At 30.3% G+C, this 21,457-nt stretch overlaps 1 protein-coding gene across 4 annotated transcripts in view; it reads right to left on the reverse strand.

Moving 5' to 3' along the window:
• LOC122719603 (calcium/calmodulin-dependent protein kinase kinase 2) overlaps positions 1-21,457 on the reverse strand; it is an 88,917-nt gene that overhangs the window by 20,200 nt on the left and 47,260 nt on the right. For all 4 annotated transcript variants that reach the window (XR_006347650.1, XR_006347651.1, XM_043945552.1 and 1 more), the window contains 4 exons: positions 4,968-5,917; positions 3,619-4,490; positions 582-945; positions 49-245 (listed from right to left, as the gene is read on the reverse strand). Coding sequence is in view for 2 of the 4 variants with exons in the window: in XM_043945552.1 (XP_043801487.1) it covers positions 49-245; positions 582-945; positions 3,619-4,490; positions 4,968-5,917 (2,383 nt within the window). In the remaining 2 variants the exon portion in view is untranslated. The remainder of the gene's footprint in view (positions 1-48; positions 246-581; positions 946-3,618; positions 4,491-4,967; positions 5,918-21,457) is intronic.

Genomic DNA, 21,457 nt, shown 5'->3' on the forward strand with positions numbered 1-21,457 from the left:
GGGCAAAATTGAAAATCGATCAAACGATAGCCCCGATAGGATACTTACCGTTCCGGAATAATGGGCGCCAGGCGTGGTTGTTTCGGGTGCTGCGAACGCCGGTGTTCCGGCTGGCCCGGATAATAATTCTCCGGATGCCCTCAGTTCTGCACTAACGCCTAAATCAGCGATCTTGATCCGACCGTCGCTGTCTACCAACAGGTTGCTAGGTTTTATGTCGCGATGGACTATCCTCTGGTAGTGCACTGAAACAAATTGAAATTTGATCAATTGGACGAAATTTAATAATTCTTCTGGGGTGGATTTAATCAAGATTTATCGAACTTTTAATTTAGCGATCGGTATGCAGTTTAAAATTAATCGTGATGTATAAATTGTATGAAAAAAATATTATAATTTATTAGTTGTCAAATGTAATTTCTCAATCAATTCTCGTATAATAAATATAATGCGAATGAATATTATGATACAATATATTCGGATTTGGCTATTGATATTACAAAAATATACATGAAAATAAATTTAAAGAACAAGTATCCAGGTTTTGTTTCAACAATCTGTATGCAGTATAGGATACTCACGATATTCCACGCCCATTACAACATCACGAAAATTCTTCCTGGCAGTTTCCTCGTCAAGAGGTTTGTCGGTGGGCACCTGAAGGATCTCTCCCCTCTGGACCAATTCGAAAACAAGGTAAAGATTATCCTCGTCCGGGTCGTCGAGAACTTCGACCAATTTCACCACGTTCGGATGATCCAATTTCTTCAACAACGCGATCTCCCTGTAGACTTTGGCCAAAGGGTTGGCCGCACCCTTTTTCCCCGGAGCCATCCTACCGAATATTCCCGCCTTCTTCATCAGTTTCTTCTTGCTCAGAATCTTCATCGCGTATTGGGTCTCGTCTTCTTCGTTGTAAACTAGTTTTACAATCCCGTAGGAACCCTATAAAACGCGAATGATAAAATCTCTCGAGTCTGTTAAAATAAAACGACGGCGATCAAGGAATTTTAATTTTCAACCGATTTTTTTTTTTTTTTTACTTTCATGCAGTTTTATTATTTCATACAACTTTCTTCGTTTCGAAACTTTATTTTTCTCCAAAGAGGAAATTGAAGAAATTGCTCGGTTGATCGACAGGTAGTTATTAAAAACATTTTTGTTCATCTACGTTTTTCAAAGGGAAAAAAAATGGTATTTTAAAACGTGATGTTCTAAAGAGAAATGGAAAAGGAACGTTTCTATGAAACAATGCTACTTCATTAAAGTTAAAATTCTCGATATTTCGATGTTCTCTGGAGTTTTTTTTTTTGCGTTAGTTCTCTTTTTTTATTTGGTATTATTTTATTTTCGTTTCGTTTATTTCGAGAAAATTCACGTATAAAAAAAAGATGTATAATATATTTCTTAATTTTGTATATTTTTTTTTTATCAAATTATATATCATATATGAATCAAAATTTTATCGTGCACATTCAGAAATAACTTCCTTTTCAAATACAATAAATTTCAAATAGAAAAACTTAGTTTTTGACTCCTTGAGAATTGATAGAAACTTAATCTCGACCTATATATTTCGAAAAGATCAAACGGTGACCGAGAAAAAGTTCGAATCGATGCCGATGTTCAATTTAAAAGTGGCAAACGATATTTCTTCACGTTGAAATAGTTTCTTCATTTTTATCTTTTTCCTCGAAATGTGTGATTTCTAGAATTTTGCTTTATCACTTCAAATAGCGATGAACGAAATTTTCAAACTTCCCGAGCTACATTTTCTTCTCCTATTTTTGACTAATTTTCGTGATTGGAATTGTTACGTTCAATCAACAAAAACGAAGATTATTAACATAGAAACGAGTGGATACAAAGAAAGATACGTTTCAGGAATGAGAAACATCGAAAATGCGATGCAATTTCAAAAAATCGAAACTCTTTCGAAGTTAAACTTTTAAAAAACAACAGAATATTAAAATTTTTGTTTAAGAAACGTACAAAATTTTTTCATATTTTTGTTGAAATGTTTCCATATTTTAATAAATGTTAAAATTTCATTTTCTCGTAAAAGATGTGGGGACGAGAGAATTTCTGTCGAGGATAAATTTGTTAACACAACATTGCTTATTTCACGTGTCAAAACAAGTACGGAATAATTTCGAGAATTCCTATTAACAAACTGTAACAAATTTTCAGATAAAAATTCGTGTTCTCGAATAAAATTCCTTCATCGGCTATTTCTTAACCAGGCAAAGAATTTCCTTCTAGGTGGAGAAGGTTTCTAGGTGAATGGGTAATTTACGAAATTGGAGCAATTTATTCGACGATGTTGAAGCAAAGAAAAAGTAGAAAACTGAAAAAAAAAAAAAAGAAAGAAAAGGAGAGAAGTAAGTCTCATTGTGGTTAGCAATGATAAAGAATAAGTAAAGATATCATTAGATTAATATCGTAGATTATTAAAAGTGTTGTCTCTCATTGTTTCGATATAAAGTGAAATATAAAATATAAAATATAAAAAATATAAATATGCAATAGATAAAATATGCAAATGTTTCGTTCGAAAATAACGAATCACTTTAAAAATAACTTCATAAAATCGACGAGGATATTTAATCAGTTTTAACAGGAACGATACGTTAATGCGAGATTTTCTACGCATCGATGATATAATTTCCAATGCTGATCAATTAAACGCGATTAGAACGAATCGTTACATTTCGAAATTGGCCTTAAAATTTCTCGTGTGTAACGAGTGAAAATAATTTAATAGAATATTTTTTATGTAAGAAAAAAATTACTCTTTATCTTCCAACAGGGAATATTTCATTTATGGTTGCATTAATTTGCTGCTTTCGCGTTTATGTAGGTCGCGTTATGAGCGATACGTAAATTTTTCATGAGATAAAATCTGTCTAAAAGAGGGATCCTATTATTAATTTATTATGATACATAATAAATATCACTGATATATGTATAATATAGTACCAATATAGTGATGATATAATTGTATTATAATAATATTATAATGTTAATACAATTATATTACTATGTATTATTATTAATAGAATTATTTTATAATTATATATATATCATATGTTATAATATTATATATTAGTAATTTCATAATATCATAGTAAATTAATACAATTGTATTACAATATAATATGATTATGATACTAGTTTTTAATAGAAACAGATATTATATATTAATTATACTATTATTATATATTATTATATATTATTATTATATTATTATATATATTATATTATTATTATATTATTATATTTATATATTATTATATATTATTATATATTATATTATATATTATTATTATTTCCTTCATTATAAATTACTCGTATCTACTAATATATAATAGAAACTTATTAAAGCCAATTCTCCTGTAATATAATACTCTGAGAACACGATTTCGATAGAACACAATGCAAAATATTATAATTAACATAGACAAAACTAATTTAGTATAAATGTTTTCTTCTATTTTTATTTGACATTTCTTTATACTGACTCTACTAAAGTTTCGTTTAATACGATTTTGATACAACAGGGAACAAGAGTTAATAATATGTATTACTAGACATTAATAGAGAACAATTTAAACTTACTTGACCAATGTTGTCCAACAATTTATATTGATTCAGTTGAAGAGCTCCCTGTTTGTTGTCAATGGAGACTCTCCTGCTCTCCCTCAAAGGCCTCCTCCTGTTTCTGGGGGATCCCTGGGGACTTCCATACGGAGAATAAGGGCAATAAGGATAAATAGGTCTCACAGAGACACTCGAGGCATCTCCAAGAAAACTCTGACTCGTTCCCACCTCTCCAGGTGAAATCGCTTTTCTAACGTTCGAATCGTCCGCAGTTTCACCACATGTCAACGTCTGGATGTCCCCAGAAGCGCTGCTCTTCAGCGTGAAAACGCTCGAAGACTTGTTCAAAGGATGTTTCGTCGAAGATATAACTGCAGCCGTGTCATCTTGTTTAGAAATTTGAAATATCCTTCTGTCCAACTGCAACTCGCTCTCCGCTCTGTCTTCAGACTGGGTGGACAGCAATTGGTACATCTTGATCGATCGTGGAACAATATTTTCTCTGACGGATTGCTCTGACGTCGTAGTTTCTTCCTTCTTCTGAATCACAGAGATTTTTTTGTCCAATGGCGACGCTTCGTTGATTTTCGACACGACAGCTCTGGCAATTCTGTCAGAATTGACGTCTTTCGATCGTTCGACGGATTTGTCCGTGTGTTTATTGGTATTTCGAGAATTCGAATCGTGGAACGTCGGCGTGGTGCAAAGAATAAATGGAGTTTGACTCCTCGAAGTTGGAGATATCGAAAAGCGGTTTATAGAATCGTAAGGATCGAAGATGGTCGATGATTCTTGGCATTTAGTAGTAGTGGATGGTACTTCTGATCTGTCTTTTGGAGAGTCGCCTCGATCTGGTAAATCGCTTAGGCGACAATGCGTGGAGAACTCTTCTGTTGGAACGAATTATTATGACATGAATATCATGAAATATGATATAATTAAATGAATTATCTGTTTATTTAATGAGATTATAGGATTGAATCTCACAATTGACATGGAACAAGAGATTACAAATTTAAATGTTAATTTTGTCATAATAAATATTGCAAAAATAATAAATAAATTTAGTTGTAGTTAAATATATTACACGAAATTCTTTGTAATCTTTTAAATTTTCAACTCAGTAGAGATATCTTATTATCAACGCTATATATCACGAGTTAAAAATAAATTTTGATAATTTTTGTTGCATCATAAAAATGTACGAATTATTAGAACTTACTTTATTAATCTTTATGATTTCTATATTATATTTAGATACAAGAAGACTCCATCAACTTTAATAACATATTTTCATAATTTTCTCAAAAAAAAAAAAAATTTACCATTCAATATTAACAATACTAATTATTCATTATATAACTTACCAGAATTGATAGGTTTCGTCAATCCACACAAATTATCCAGGCTCTCCAGCCTAGAAGGAGCTTCATCTCTGAGAACCTCCTTAACTTCCTCTATATTAGGCATCTCGAGTCCAGCTCCGGACACCTTTCTATGCACCTCTGTGGTAGGCATGCTTCCAACCTCGACGTCCTCTGTCAAGCTTTCTTCAGCTCTCCCCAATATCACTCTCGAATTTAACCGTTTAGTCGTAGAGGATCTGCGCCTCTCCTTGAGGAACGACAAATCTTGCGACACATCCACAGTCGACGAATTCCTCCTGTCCTCGTCGAACGTCCCCAAATTGCTAGCGTATCCACTGCTCTCTCTCCTAGGTCTGACCACTCTCGGCGCCTTGGATTTCAAAATTTCTCGAAGAGTCGGCAACCCTTCGGCTTCCTCGAGAAACAAGGCACTGTCCTTTCTCACCTCGACGATCTCTTGATCAGAAACGTCCTCTGGGCTGGATGGAATCCTGGTGGAATCCTCGTGATCTTTGCGCGATCCAAGCGTGGTTGATTCGTCAGATGGTAACTTGATGGTCACCTTCCCTTCCAAATCGGCGAATCTATCTCTCGTTTGGTCCTTTGGCTCGTCTACATCTGGTGATTTGTTTAGCACGTTTATTGGAAGTTTGGTTTGCCGTTGTTTGTCCGGGGAACAGAAGGATTTGTTGAAAATGTTCAGAGGTTGGGATTCTCGTCTCGTCGATGGATATTGGAACTTGATCGATGATTCCTTGGACGATAGAATTGGTTTTGGTTCGAATCTTCGAATGGAAGGGTGTTGCTCGGTGGAGGCGCTGGAAGGCAATGGGAAAACGAGATTTTCTCCGTCCAGAGGAATGTCCAGGGAAGTGTCCCTCGAAGTTGGCGCGGCGATTGTCAACGATTTTGGGATGGAACCTGGAGACTCTTCGTCGATCGCCGTGTGTCTGAAAATAAAGGAAAAATTGAAATTAGAAATTTATAGGGACGAAATTGAATTCTTTCTTCTTGCTCTATTTATTCCCAACGCAATTCCATCTTTTCTTTCTTCTTTTGTTTTAATATTTTAGTTCTTGTACTTACAATTTCATTGTTTCATTTGTATTTATTAAATCAATGTTTAATACAATATTTGTTGTTAGTATTCATTTGAACTATATATTTTCGAATTCGAAAATATATTATATAAAAATATAAATAAATATTAATTCTATTAGTATTTGGAAATTTGTCATATAAAATCTGTTTTCAATGTTTCTTAATGTATTTATATATATTTTATTTTATACAAATTTTAAAAAGCCAATTATTATACAATTAACTTTCAAATCATAGGTGTTCTGTCAAATTATAAAACTAACATGTAAAATTATATTCAGATTATACTAAACTATTTACAATATCTTTTCTTATATAATATAACTTATTCCAATTCTATGGAACATTCTATTATAAAGATATTCTTATAAATGGAATAACTTCAAATGGAATAAGATTTTAACTATGGTTCCATGTAACTTAATATTAAAAAAATTTACATAAATGTTGAATTCTATATGTTAATGACTCCAAACTTGTATAAACGATATTTGTCCATTCAATAATCTCTCTCTCTCTCTCTCTTTCTCGTGTTTGTTTTACAAAACGAAGAAATGAAAGAAACGTGTTTCATCGGAATCGATTAGTGATGGAATTGTTAAGGGAGATGGAGACGAAGTGAATTGGATTTTCCTCGAAAACAAGCCGGACAACTTTTTCGAGTGTTCCGTTCGAAAGTCTACTAACACAACAACAATCTGATCTGCATTTGACATTTAATCGCTATTTCGTGCTCGACGTCCTCGTTTAGTTCCCTCAACACCCTGACGAATTCCACGAAATGAACTCGCTACGACTATTCATCGTTTCGTCACTTCTTTTTTTTTTTTTTTTTTTTTTAAGAAGTAGCAGTTGATTTGCAAGAAATTACAATATACATATATACAAAGAAAAAAGTATCTTTAATTTTTCTCTTTGATTAAAAGAATTTTAATGATGAGCACTACTTGAAAGAATCGTTGAAAAATTGAAACGAATTCCTTTGAATTAATATTGAAATTTTTTCTTAAGTATTACAGATGGAACTTTCAAAATTAATATGTGGAGTTTTATGCAGGGCTATTAATCAGGTTTAAATTTTGTTGAAACTTAAAGTAAAATAGCTAACAAATAAAAATTGTCCATTCTTGGCTGCTATTATATTCATTCATCGAAATAAAATATTAATGCGACAAGTCAAGATTACAAATTATTACAAATACCATTAATAAGAATCTTTTTAAATCCTTACAAATTCTTTTTGACGAAGAAACAAATGTTACGAGCTATATAAAAACGGGAGACGTTGAAAAATTGCCAAAATTATTCATCAAACGTGGCGCCCTCACGTGTGTTTAAGATCGCATTAATTCATTTCGACAAAGAAAATATTCTTCATCCTCGTTGTACTTCTCCAAGAAGTTAGACTGTCATCATTTAAATTTCATATTTTCGTCGTTTTAACCGACTCGATTTAAATTGCAAATCAACGATCCTCTAAGACATATAGGTTGAAGATTTAATGAACTTGGCGCTCTCTGACGGCTAAAACTTTCGTATTGAAACTCCTCGATCGATCCATGGATCCTGGCTACAATCGTAAATGAACCGCTTTTCGATATTTCTTTTGTGTTTTTCAATCATATTTTCCTGTTTGGAAAAATACATTGCAAAATTTTACTCTTTTCATTTCAATTAAAATCGAAATTGAAAGATAAACGATTTCAATCTAAGCTTTGTACTTACAATTAATTCTAACAAGAAACACTTAAACACGATTCAAACACGATTTTTAAATTATTTTTAAACAATTATAGATATTGAATTCTTTTTACTTCGAGGAAAAAAACAAAAAGATTCTTAAATAACAATTATTTTTCATTTTCTCTAATTTCCTTACTTTCTTCGTATATCAGCAATAAAGTAATTCTCAGAATATAGATTGACATTAAGCATATACTCTCAAGATGGAATCAGATTCGAAAAATCTGAATTTTTCAACGGGAATGAAAATAAAAGACCGATCTGACTTGGAAATAACGTTCGCGCCGTGGATCAATTGTTCGTTTCGAACTGGGGCGAAATGAATACGAAGACGCGATCTGCATTCACAGAGGGCGTGCGCCACGGTTACACTATCGTATATCAGCTTCCTAGTTCGTCATATACCTTTCTCCCAATTGGAACACGACGCCGCTTTGAACTCGGTGGCAATTAGTTTTCCACGGCCACTTTTCCACGGTCAATTGAGATTTCACCTGCCAGCCGATCTATCTCTACACGTTTTCGACCAATCGGGTCAATTTTCCAACGTGAGCCAATCAACGACTAACGTATCGTCATCTAAACGTCTTGCGTGTTTAACATCTGCCATCGACGAATCATCGATCATAGTGAAACGATTTTTACATCATATTTGACGGTAGGAAGTGAAGCAATGTTTGGTGAATTGATGTAGAGATAATGTAACTGGCCATTTAATCGAATTACAACCAAGAAAGATTACTATAAATTACAAAAGATAAATATAAAAGAATGTGAGGTTAGAAAGTTAATTAATCCTTATTAGAACACGTTACAAGCAACAACGTTTAATTATAATTATAATACGAATTGTAGTTAATATAATAAATCAATCTACGAAATTTTTGTTATTTTTTTTATCAGATAAGATTTTAATCATATACACGTTCTATTTCATATGTTAATATTAATGAGATTCGATAATATCGAAATACAAACTATTTTACGTTAATAATGTATTCTTATGTTAATTTAGGTTCCATTAAACTGTTTTGTGCAATTATGAATAAAAATTCTAAATTTTCTTTTGCCCAAAAACTCGATCTTCTTACCGAGAAGCTTTATTTCAAATATATGTTATAGGCAATTATATTACGTGGATTATTGCGAACTGAAATTGATGCGACTAATAATTCCATAATTAGGATCTTAAAATTTCTATCTTTTGTTTGTAATTCGTACTTATCGGATTAACTCGTAACATCTGATTACCAGCTTGTTGTTTAGATACACAGATTAAAGAGGATTATTTGAAAACCCAATCTGTTTCGGTTTACGTTTTCGATTCCAAATTGTACGTATAAATATTGTATGTTATTCTATAGGAATCTATACGATATTATCCAGGTTTTTAGTTCATAGGTGTTACTCGTAATTTCGAACAAGATGCTTCATCGTTTCGTGTCGTTATAAGCATAGAAACAGGATTCATTTTGGCGATATGAAAGGCTGAATGATGATGGATTCGCGATGAATGAAAGGAATGTGTTACTCCTTTCATAACGAGAACCATTTTAGGCATCGTCTATTGAACACTGCCACATATTGAACAGATGGCGTTTCTGTAATATTTGATGAAAGCTTTTGAAGGCCTTAGGAACCTCGCTTCGCATAACTTTCATTATAGAGTATTTAAGATTGAAATTCCGTTTTGTGGAAAGTCATTTTTCATGAAAAATTTAATTTTATCTCCAGATAATTAAAATTAGTTTTAATATATAAAGTTGTTTCAGTATTCGATAATATGATAATAAGATGAAGTTTATTAGAAAGATATAAATATATTTTATTTTATTTTTACTAATATTAAAAGATGAAAATAAAGTTCCTTTGTCAAATAATTCAATAATAATTATACAAAAATAGGATACTAAATAAATAGAATGTGGAATAATAAAATGAAGGAATAAGAAGTCGAATAAAAAACAAAGGAATAATGAATAAATAATGAACGAATACTAAAATTGAATCAATAAACGTTTAGAAAACGAATGAAACCGTTTTTCCTTCAATCGAATAAAAATTTATTCCAACAACATCTATCATTGCCATACGAGATCCTGATTGAAAAGCAAAAAAGGTTTGATCGGTTGCAACTTAAGTATCGCGCCATTCTAACATGGAATGCACATGTCGTTTCGTTCGTTTTTGCAGCAAGACCAATAAGGTGAACGATAAACGATCGAGATAAAAATCACTACCATAAACAGAAAAATCGAGATGTCACCATTTCGACAAATTATCGTAAACCCACGAGGGAATATACTCGTGCACGTCGCCATCGATGATGATTATTATTTTTTATTTTTCGTTTCATTCGCATGAGACTAATAATTAAATTCTTTTTTTTTTTTTATCAGCGTTACGTTACGTTTTTTGCGCATGAATAGAATTCAGACATAACGAGTCTCGATTCACACACCTTTTTCTCCGTTACGTGTTCGTTTTACGTAAATATAAACTCGACGAAGCATATATATTCTTTTTTATTATAAACGCGATTTTCTTGACACGTTTTTTTCTTTAATTCTTTAAACGGTTTAATCTCGTGTACATGTATCAGGAATGACGTACAAATGTACAAGGAAGTTCTATAAGCTAAGACAAATACAAAAATATCGATGAGATTTATTTATTTATTTATTCATCAGTTACAAGCGATTAAAATTTAGTTATTAAACGGGGGCACGAAATGATAATAGATAAATGAAGTAATTAATTCTTTTTGTAATATTTCTTCTATAATAATTCAAGAGCCGAAATAAAATAAAATAAATTCGATCATTTATTTGTTAATTAATTAAATATATAACGAGAAGATTTATAAAATTTTCAAGGATTGAACGTGTTATTGACGAGAGTTAAAAAAACAAAGATGTATAATAAGAAATAAAAATAAGAAAAAAATTTGGTCTTTTTTCTTTTCTGTTCGTTGATATATTGTTTTATTAAACGGGGCGTTAATTTTCTAACCAATTTGACGAATAGACAAATTCGAAATAAAATAAATTCGATCATTTGTTTGTTAATTAATTAAATATATAACGAGAAGATTTATAAAATTTTCAGTAAGGATTGAACGTGTTATTGACGAGAGTTTAAAAAACAAAGATGTATAATAAGAAATAAAAATAAGAAAAAAATTTGGTCTTTTTTCTTTTCTGTTCGTTGATATACTGTTTTATTAAACGGGGCGTTAATTTTCTAACCAATTTGACGAATAGACAAATTCGAAATAAAATAAATTCGATCATTTGTTTGTTAATTAATTAAATATATAACGAGAAGATTTATAAAATTTTCAGTAAGGATTGAACGTGTTATTGACGAGAGTTAAAAAAACAAAGATGTATAATAAGAAATAAAAATAAGAAAAAAATTTGGTCTTTTTTCTTTTCTGTTCGTTGATATACTGTTTTATTAAACGGGGCGTTAATTTTCTAACCAATTTGACGAATAGACAAATTCGAAATAAAATAAATTCGATCATTTGTTTGTTAATTAATTAAATATATAACGAGAAGATTTATAAAATTTTCAGTAAGGATTGAACGTGTTATTGACGAGAGTTAAAAAAACAAAGATGTATAATAAGAAATAAAAATAAGAAAAAAATTTGGTCTTTTTTCTTTTCTGTTCGTTGATATACTGTTTTATTAAACGGGGCGTTAATTTTCTAACCAATTTGACGAATAGACAAATTCGAAATAAAATAAATTCGATCATTTGTTTGTTAATTAATTAAATATATAACGAGAAGATTTTCAGTAAGGATTGAACGTGTTATTGACGAGAGTTAAAAAAACAAAGATGCCCTGTATAATAAGAAATAAAAATAAGAAAAAAATTTGGTCTTTTTTCTTTTCTGTTCGTTGATATACTGTTTTATTAAACGGGGCGTTAATTTTCTAACCAATTTGACGAATAGACAAATTCGAAATAAAATAAATTCGATCATTTGTTTGTTAATTAATTAAATATATAACGAGAAGATTTACAGTAAGGATTGAACGTGTTATTGACGAGAGTTAAAAAAACAAAGATGCCCTGTATAATAAGAAATAAAAATAAGAAAAAAATTTGGTCTTTTTTCTTTTCTGTTCGTTGATATATTGTTTTATTAAACGGGGCGTTAATTTTCTAACCAATTTGACGAATAGACAAATTCGGAATTACGTGGGGTGTGCAATAGTAATATGCTTACCAACGCCCACTTGAGGATTCGTGGGAGTTGATACGTTTTCTCCCCCGATTAATGACGAGATAATGGAAGATCCGTGCTCGAGGGGTTAACGAGGTGGGTTTATAACACGGTGATCGGGTAGTATTTAAACTTCGTCGTTGTTAATTATAATTTAAATTCGGCGAAATTAACGATCCCTCCTAATAAACTGGGTGGGCCCATCGAAGCTTGTAAATGTCGAATATAAATTGCAGAGATAAAAAATAAAAAATTTTCTCAACAATCACGTGAACTAAAATTACATTAATTATATAAATATGTGCTTTTATTTTTACCTTCGAAACCGGTTTTATCCACGAATGTATCAACATCCTGTGTACGAATAATTTTATTTAAAATAATAATAATTTGTAATTTATAATCGCGTGTTGTACGATTTTAAATGGCTCACGCATTTTGAGCACGATTCTCTCGTCGATAATCGTGGAAATGCGATAACCTTTCTTTTCCTATTTCACAATTTGCAACCAATAGATTATGGATCGTGGAAGTATGAATTTGGCTGGTGATAATTTGCATATCGTAGGTTATATAACGTGATAATATAAGCGACGAAAATTTCGCGATGGAATGCAGATTCAATTGGAAGAAGACTATCTGTACACAATAAATTATTATTGATGAGTCGATGCCAATTAACTCTAACGAGTTTCTCCATATATCGCTCGTGGAAAACGATCTGACAATTAACGTTTCTGCTCTAAATCTTCCTCTATTTCTGCAGCGTCTGTTAAGGTGATGAATGAAAGAGGAGATTGAAAGAGGAGAGGCCTCGAAACAGGAACGTGGTCTCGTGGCGGCCTTTTTGAAATTGGATCGATTCCTCGATAGTTTACGAGACCTTGAGGAAATTCGAGGTGAGTATGATGACGAGGGGAGGAATTCGCGAATCTGCTGCAAACCCACGGCGAAATACGATCGACTCGAGAATTCTCCGCGAAGTTATATTAAAAATTAAAGTTTCTGATTGAATTGCAATCAAAAAAAAAAAAAAAATTTCGCTTAATGAAATTTATCTTCGATTAAAAAAATAAATCGTCGAAAAAATCGCGATTGGGCGAATAAATACATATTAGTAGCTGCTTTATACCGTTGTGTCAATATTTAAGTATCCGGAATAATACTTTTGGATATTTTAATTTTTATTTGATATACTCGATATCGATTCACAAATGTAGAATTTTATTATATGGCAATTGCGATCAATGATTATTGTTAATCGTCGATCTTGTTTTCTTAATTCTCTTTGGGGTAATGGAATCTTAACAACCTCGAAATGAGAGGCGACAAGGCGTGTCGAGTGGATCGTTAAAAATGATCGATGTACCCAGGCAAAAAATATGAGAAAATCTGACATTCATTAAGATTCTTCCTCTGTAATTTGATCTGTATTTAGAATTACAAATTGCATTGTTAAAATTATCGTGATTATTTTTTCATTTATAAACGAACAAAAATTGCGATTTTAATTTAAATTTAAATTTTGGCAAAAATGAGTTAAAAAATCAAAGCAAGATTATTGCCATTAAGTAAAAATTCGTATCCCGTCAATATTCTCTCAACTCTTTATTCTTTATCTGAATTTCGAGAGAATCACAGAAATAGCAACAAGTTTTTTACTCGAAATCTTTCGAAAGTTTTTTCCAAAAGTGTCACATCCCCAATTATCTATCTTCCAAATAACTTCATTCTCTATCTTCAACTTATCTTTCCTTACGCACATACATACGTATAAAATTTATTGCAATCTCTTCAATTGTTCGTATAGGTTTAATAATTATAAGAATGTTAACGTTTTTAAAATTAAGATTAATTGGAAGATATATAATAATGGATTAAGATCTTCTGGATTATTTTTTTTAGTTAATATAATTTATAAACAAACTAGATAGACGATTAATATTTGTAAATAAAGGAATAATTAATTTTATACCTTCTGCATCTTTAATATGATTTATATACGTATGATATTTATATACGAAATCTTCTAAAAACTTCTCAAGAAGAAATCGTTCGACATCGCAAAATTTTCATAACCCAATAGAAAATTATACGACGCTCGTTCCGTCTCCGTTTCTTACCATACTGATACGCATATTTAACCGAGATAATTCGTAACGATACAGAACGATAATTAGTATCGGTGTTAATGTTTGACGTTCGAGGCTGACCTCTTCCCATTTGACGCGCGCAGATAAACGAGGCAAACAAGGCGGCAGCCACGATATCGTTGCACGCGTGGGTTCGCGTAAGCACGTCGCTATTCAGATTGAAAAGAATGGGTTGGTCGAGGCCTTGCCGGTCGCCTGGAAATGTCACCGTTTAATTAACCATCCGTGGGTGGTGATGCGATGTCGCGATCGAGAAAACTCGATCGTTGACGGGGAATAGAGAGAGAGAGAGAAGAATAAATTGTTCTCGAGACTTCCATATCTCGATGGAGAGATATTGTTAGATCGTTACGCGTGCGAAATGACTTTTTAGGGGGAGTTTAATCGGGTTAAATTTTACGTTAATAATGGATATATCCCTCTTAAGTAAAATGATCTTTTTAATATTTATTTCGAGACATTTCAGAAAATTTTATTATTTATTGTAGCGTTAGCATCTTGAATAAATAAGATGTATTTATTATTAAGAAAAGAGATTCTATATTTGAAAATTTATAAAATTTTATTAGCAATTTAGATTGATTTTTGATAGATACTTTGTTGTGTGCAAGTCTTTTGCTTTTTAATAATAAAGGATTTATAAAGAGAATGAGTTGCGATTTCGAAAGTTTTTAAGTTATTCGAGTTAAGTATTTCATCTTTAAGTTATTCGAAGATAAAACTAAATTGATTCTATTTTTCACATAATATTCTATAAATCAATTCTATAAATTTTTCGAATCCTATAAAATGTTTTCTAAATAAACACAAGGAATCGAATAATAACACTCGATTCTCTGATTTTGTTTACCGAATCGAATCCAATAGAGTTTTGTTTATACATATAAATTGTTCAAACGAAAGGAACAATGTTTTCCTAAAACATTTCAACAATGTGATATTTCCCTTTTTTCCTTCGATACGCCCACTAACATATGGAAATTTCAACATTCGTAAGCATGGTCACGGATCGATCTTCGCTCGAACGTGGAAACGAGTAACGTGGAAAATTATTTGCATAATTCTTCCAATGTTCCGTTTCCTTGATTTTCATTTTATACGAATATAATCTGAAACAACAACGTCGAGAGATGCGCTAATTGCGCCAACTTCCTGGCGATAAAAATGCGAGGAATTGCACAATATAAGCATTATAATTATGGAAATAGAGACTAGTTTTGAGATAAGAGTTTTCATCCGTGCATCATTTCAGATTGAATTTAAATTTAATTTTCTTTGATATAATTAAAATTTGGATCGATGAAATTCTTTTGAGAAGGAAAAATTTATTTAAAAAATTTTTTATTTTTAAATTTTAAATAATTTTGCTTTAGAAAGAAAAATTATTTGTATAGTTAAAATCTGGATTTTACAACAATGAATTTTCTTCTTTAGAAAAGAGGAAATTATTTTATTAAAGAATGGCTTTTAGTAATTTTTTTCTTTTTTTTTTTAGAAAAAAAAGAAGAAAAATCATTTGTATGCCATTTTTTTTGAAAAGTAGATTTACGTTAGAATAACATTATTCTTTTGAAAAAGAGAAATTGTATGTTGTGATTAAAAGTTGGCTTAAACAATCTTGTTTTAAAAGAAAATCTTTTACGTGACTAAAATTTTCAACTTGAAATCTCTTTATTTTTAAAGAAAGACGGGAAGAACTGCTTTGCATAATTACTTCTGGAAAGAAAGAATATTATTCTGCGTGACTGAAATTTGGATTCAAATAATCATTTGTTTTTACAAGTAAAATGAATCATTATAAATTGATATTTACTAATTATAAATCGAATTTCAATAATTTTCTTTTATCCGAAAAGAAAAAGATTTCATACGATCGAAATTTAATTTTTAAATAATTTTCAACAATACTCTATTGAAAAATGAAATAATTTATAAAACTGGATTTTATGATTATAATTCATAAAAGTAAATGGTATTATCCATATGTAATAAAAATACACGAATGTACTGTATATCCATATATAATAAGAATATACGAATATACTATAGTCAATAATACTATAGTCAATAACCTGTATAATTATAACGTTATTATACGAGACGTGGATTACGAAATCTTCGCAAAGGAAAGCGCGTCTTTCATCGATGTTGACATCGGAGAATATCAACTAATCCTCGATCAGACACATTTTGGTAAGATTACGTCATTGATAACCTTGGATTGATTAATGTCGAAATAACGCGAGACGAGCAATCGTCAATTAAGAAATAATAAACAATAAAAACGAACATGAACGAATTTTAATAACAAATTTTAATAACAAAAATTTTTAATGAATATCAATTAAAAAAAGACGTTTAAAATCAACGGATTAAGATATCGAAATCATCGTATCGTAATTGATTTAATGGATCAGATGTTTCGTGAAATCAAACTCTTCTATGGATTTTTACGCGCATAAAAATTATCATTGACTTGTAAAAAAGAGAATTCTCTAGAACTAGAGAAAGGCAACACGTCGTTTCGCGACATGTCACTCTCGTAAATTTTCAACGCGAGGCCGTTAGCATCGAGTTTCTACATCGCAACAGACACTGACGCAAGCGGCCCCTATGGGAAGCGCGTTTTATGGAGACGCATAAATCTTAACGTCTGAAAACGCTGATTGGAAAATTGATTCTGGAGAAACCGCATTTACGCTTGACAAACGGCCGCTAACCGGTATAGTTACATCAAGTACCATTTAAAGTTTTATTTTATTATCTAAAGGGCCGGTTAAAGATATTGATCTTGATGGCATTTAAGCTTGTTCGATAATTTATATCGCCAATATACATCGCCATAAAGAGTCAAAACATTCTATTGGTAGTTTCTATTGAAATTTAGAGAAGAAGAATTGGATTATGTTAAATGTAATATGAACAAATGTAAATTAATACATTCTTTATCTAAATGTTAATTCGTTTTTAAATTAGATTATAATCCTTCGTGATTATCTTCTTGTGTTCAAAATATTTGTTTTGTAATTCGTATCTTGTAATTCATATTTGGAAAGGTCTGCATTTTCCATCTCTCTATCTCTAATTCTATTTCAATAATTCTTGTTCTCTTTCTATTTCTCTTCAACTTTACATATTACAATTTATATTTACAAGAAATTAATTTGATTTTCAAAGTAAGCTTTGCTTAAAAATTTACTAGACACTCTCCAGATACTCAATCTCTAGTATCATTAAAGATTATTAATATGTTTCATGAATAATTAAACAAGTGATTTTTTTGTATAAGAAACACTCTATAATACATTATTATTAAAAGCACTAATATAATATAATAAAATATAATAAAAGCACTAATATATTCCAGATACTCAATTTCTAGTATCATTAAAGATTATTGATATGTTTCATAAATAAACAAGTGATTTTCTTGTATAAAAAACACTTTCTAATACATTATTATTAAAAGCACTAATAAGTTGATAGTAATAGCTAGAGTCTAAATAATCAGATTGTGTATGAAATTTTATATGAGACACTCTATAGATACTCAATTTCTAGTATCATTAAAGATTATTGATATGTTTCATAAACAAACAAGTGATTTTCTTGTATAAAAAACACTCTATAATACATTATTATTAAAAGCACTAATATAATATAATAAAATATAATAAAAGCATTAATATATTCCAGATACTCAATTTCTAGTATCATTAAAGATTATCGATATATTTCATGAATAATTAAACAAGTGCTTTCCTTGTATAAGAAACACTCTGTGATACATTATTATTAAAAGCACTAATAACTTGGTAGTAATAGTTAGAGTCTAAATAATCAGACTGTATACGAAATTTTATATGAGACACTTTCCAGATACTCAATTTCTAGTATCATTAAAGATTATTGATTGTTTCATAAATAAACAAGTGATTTTCTTGTATAAAAAACACTCTGTAATACATTATTAAAAGCACTAATAAGTTGGTAGTAATAGCTAGAATCTAAATAATCAGACTGTGTACGAATATGAGACACTTTCCAGATACTCAATCTCTAGTATCATTAAAGATTATTGATTGTTTCATAAATAAACAAGTGATTTTCTTGTATAAAAAACACTCTGTAATACATTATTATTATTAAAAGCACTAATATAATATAATAAAATATAATAAAATCACTAATATACTCCAGATACTCAATTTCTAGTATCATTAAAAATGATCGATATGTTTCATAAATAATTAAACAAGTGCTTTCCTCGTATAAGAAACACTCTGTAATACATTATTATTAAAAGCACTAATATAATAAAATAATAAAATATAATAAAATCACTAATATACTCAATTTCTATCATTAAAAATGATCGATATGTTTCATAAATAATTAAACAAATGGTTTCCTCGTATAAGAAACACTCTGTAATTCGAATAATATTTAGAATCTAATCAGTAACAAATTTCCTTCACACGAGCAACCATGGATTTACAAAAAGAAAATAGCTAATGGATGTTTCAGTTTCGGTATTATTTCAATGATAATTAATGGCAATCGATAAATTTCAAAACTACGAGTTGTACGCGTACAAATTCCCTCAAACGCGAACGAGAAACTTCTCTTCGCACGAATTCGCGTAAATACCGATCCCTGGTACGGGATACAATACTGGAAAAGCAAATCAAACTCGAAAACCACGTTGGCCAAATTTAACGAACGACTCCCATCCAGGCATTAAGCCCTGGCCCGGAGGATGGTAAGAGGACTAATTGCCATCAGTCACAGTTAGCAAATGGCAGCCTTGGAAAATCGCGCATCGTGGAAATTCGCGCTCGACCAAACCCATTATCCATCCCTCCCGGAGAATTCCTGTCCTCCTATTGTTAAGAACTTGATATACGGCCACTCGTGGAAGTGTGTGCAGCTGTTCCAACTATTTGGACCGTTCTAAACGGCGGAATCCCTTCGAGCGTTAAGTTACACACCAACTTCCGTATAACTCGGTATAAACATTATTCTTTATCGTGTTGTACGAGTTTCCGTGTTGGGAAACGTTCCTATTCTTCCTTCGGATAATCGAGCTTCTTATTCTTGTTGAGCTTCGTTTCTCGATATTCAAATTAATATTGTGAGTGAGTCATTTTAATCGACCTTTGCTCCGAATAACAGATATTAAGATTAATTTTCTATTATTGGATAAGCGAAAGGAATTTATTTGAAATTGAAATTGATGTCAAAATGATTGAAAGCCTTTCAATTTTGAATTAAAGAAATTTTCTTTCAATGGGAAATTAAAAAGAGATACTTTTAATTTTGGAAACTAGAAGTGTCAAAAAATAATTGTTAAAGGATTTTGAAGGATTTATTGAAGGATTAAAGAATTGTTAATTATTATATTTATGTTGTATCCGTTCCAGAATATCTATAAACATTCCACTATAATAAGTGATCGTACGCATTAAGTCGATTCATTATGCACTTATCGTTCGCTCAACTCGAAACCCAGATTTAGAATTATTACGCGGATCCACTCGAGACGATATCCGGTCCATTCGCGTGTTTTACACACAAGTTGTAACTATTTTTGTGTTACGATGTTTGCTGCTTGAGTTTCGTGGAAATTAAATAGAGCTCATTCGATATGTTTGTGTAAAAACCAACATTCTGTACACACAAAATATTTTTCATAATTATGTTTTCTTTTTGTTTAAATTTATTTAATACCAGCGATTGAAAAATATATCTCACTATATCTGATTATCTGACAACTATTTCAGATAGATTTTTAAGTTTGAACAAGAGTTAAAAATTTTGTCATTCATAAAATAATATTCTTATCATAAACAATAATGTTTTATTTGAAATTGTTTATGATATAAAAATCTTATGATTTAATATTTTAATAAGTTTGTATATTTTTGAGTAAATATACTTCAGTAGTAAAATATATGAATATTATGTAAATAGTATGTGAAGATTTATACCTAAAAAATGATTAAAGTAAAATAGAGACATAGTATAATTATGTATGTAATTAAATCTTAAATCCTCTAGAGTTATATTTACATATTATATTATGTTATCTTTCATGCATAAGAAATGTTCTTTACATGTAATGAATTACAATAATATTTGATATTAAATTGTTATTGAAACTCATTAAACTCCAATACAAAATCTAATTATCTCATTATGAAAGAATATCAATATTACATCAATATAAGAAATCAATATTGCCGCTAATTAATTACTGATGTAATTAAATTACGAATATTTATGAATTTAATGTAAACCATAATTTACACACTTGAATATTTGCAAAATTTGAGCGAATATGGAAAGCTACAAAAAATACACGTGACACGAAAAATATCCAAAATATAATACTCATTGTGATATTTGAAGGACGAAACAAATCTCTATTTAACATTTCATTTCTTTCCAATAAAAAAAAATCTAATAACACATAATAAAAATCTAATAAAATAAATTTCATGAAAAAAGAAATAATAATAATAATAATAATAATAATAATAATAATAATAAAAACGTAGAAAGAAAACACGGTAGAAAACACGTTCGTAAAGGAAGAATTCTTGGATTGTTGAAAATAAATTTTATTTTTATGGAAATGTATCACGTGATATATTAAATAGTAAATTTTCTACGTCATGAAAGTTGACGTATAAAGCGAAATAAAATGTCGCAATTTCACGAGAGGCGTCTTATCAAGAACGAGTAGTGAAACTCGCTTTAAAATTCGAGTAAAATTTTCCATCGCCTAGTTCATTTCAATTTTCTTTCGTGTTCCTTTCAGCAACATTGTTAAAACACCCTTCTCTATTTATGACAACTTTATGAAGTCGTAATCGAGTCCGAACCAATTGTCTATGATGTCATGATACCAATTGCCTATGACGTCATTTACATCTATTTGAATTGGAAGCGTCAAAGTTGGAGACGTCGATGATAATTAGCATCGTTAGTTGTTCCGGTTTCCAATGACGAGACATAATACGAGGAAAAAATCCATAATAGGACGCGCACCTTGTTTCTATTATACTTTACATTAATGAATTATCGATCGTCCAAGAGACGACACATATTATTAGATACATTGATTAATTACGATAATTAATCGCGTTATACGATTTGTGGGATTTTGTAAAAATTTTCTCCGATATTCTACGATAATTCTGATGAATTCAAATTAAACGAAAAGTTGAAGAAACAATTCGAAATAAAAT

Source organism: Apis laboriosa, unplaced genomic scaffold, assembly GCF_014066325.1.
Source record: "Apis laboriosa isolate Shangri-la unplaced genomic scaffold, ASM1406632v1 scaffold85_cov150, whole genome shotgun sequence".
Classification (NCBI taxonomy): domain Eukaryota; kingdom Metazoa; phylum Arthropoda; class Insecta; order Hymenoptera; family Apidae; genus Apis; species Apis laboriosa.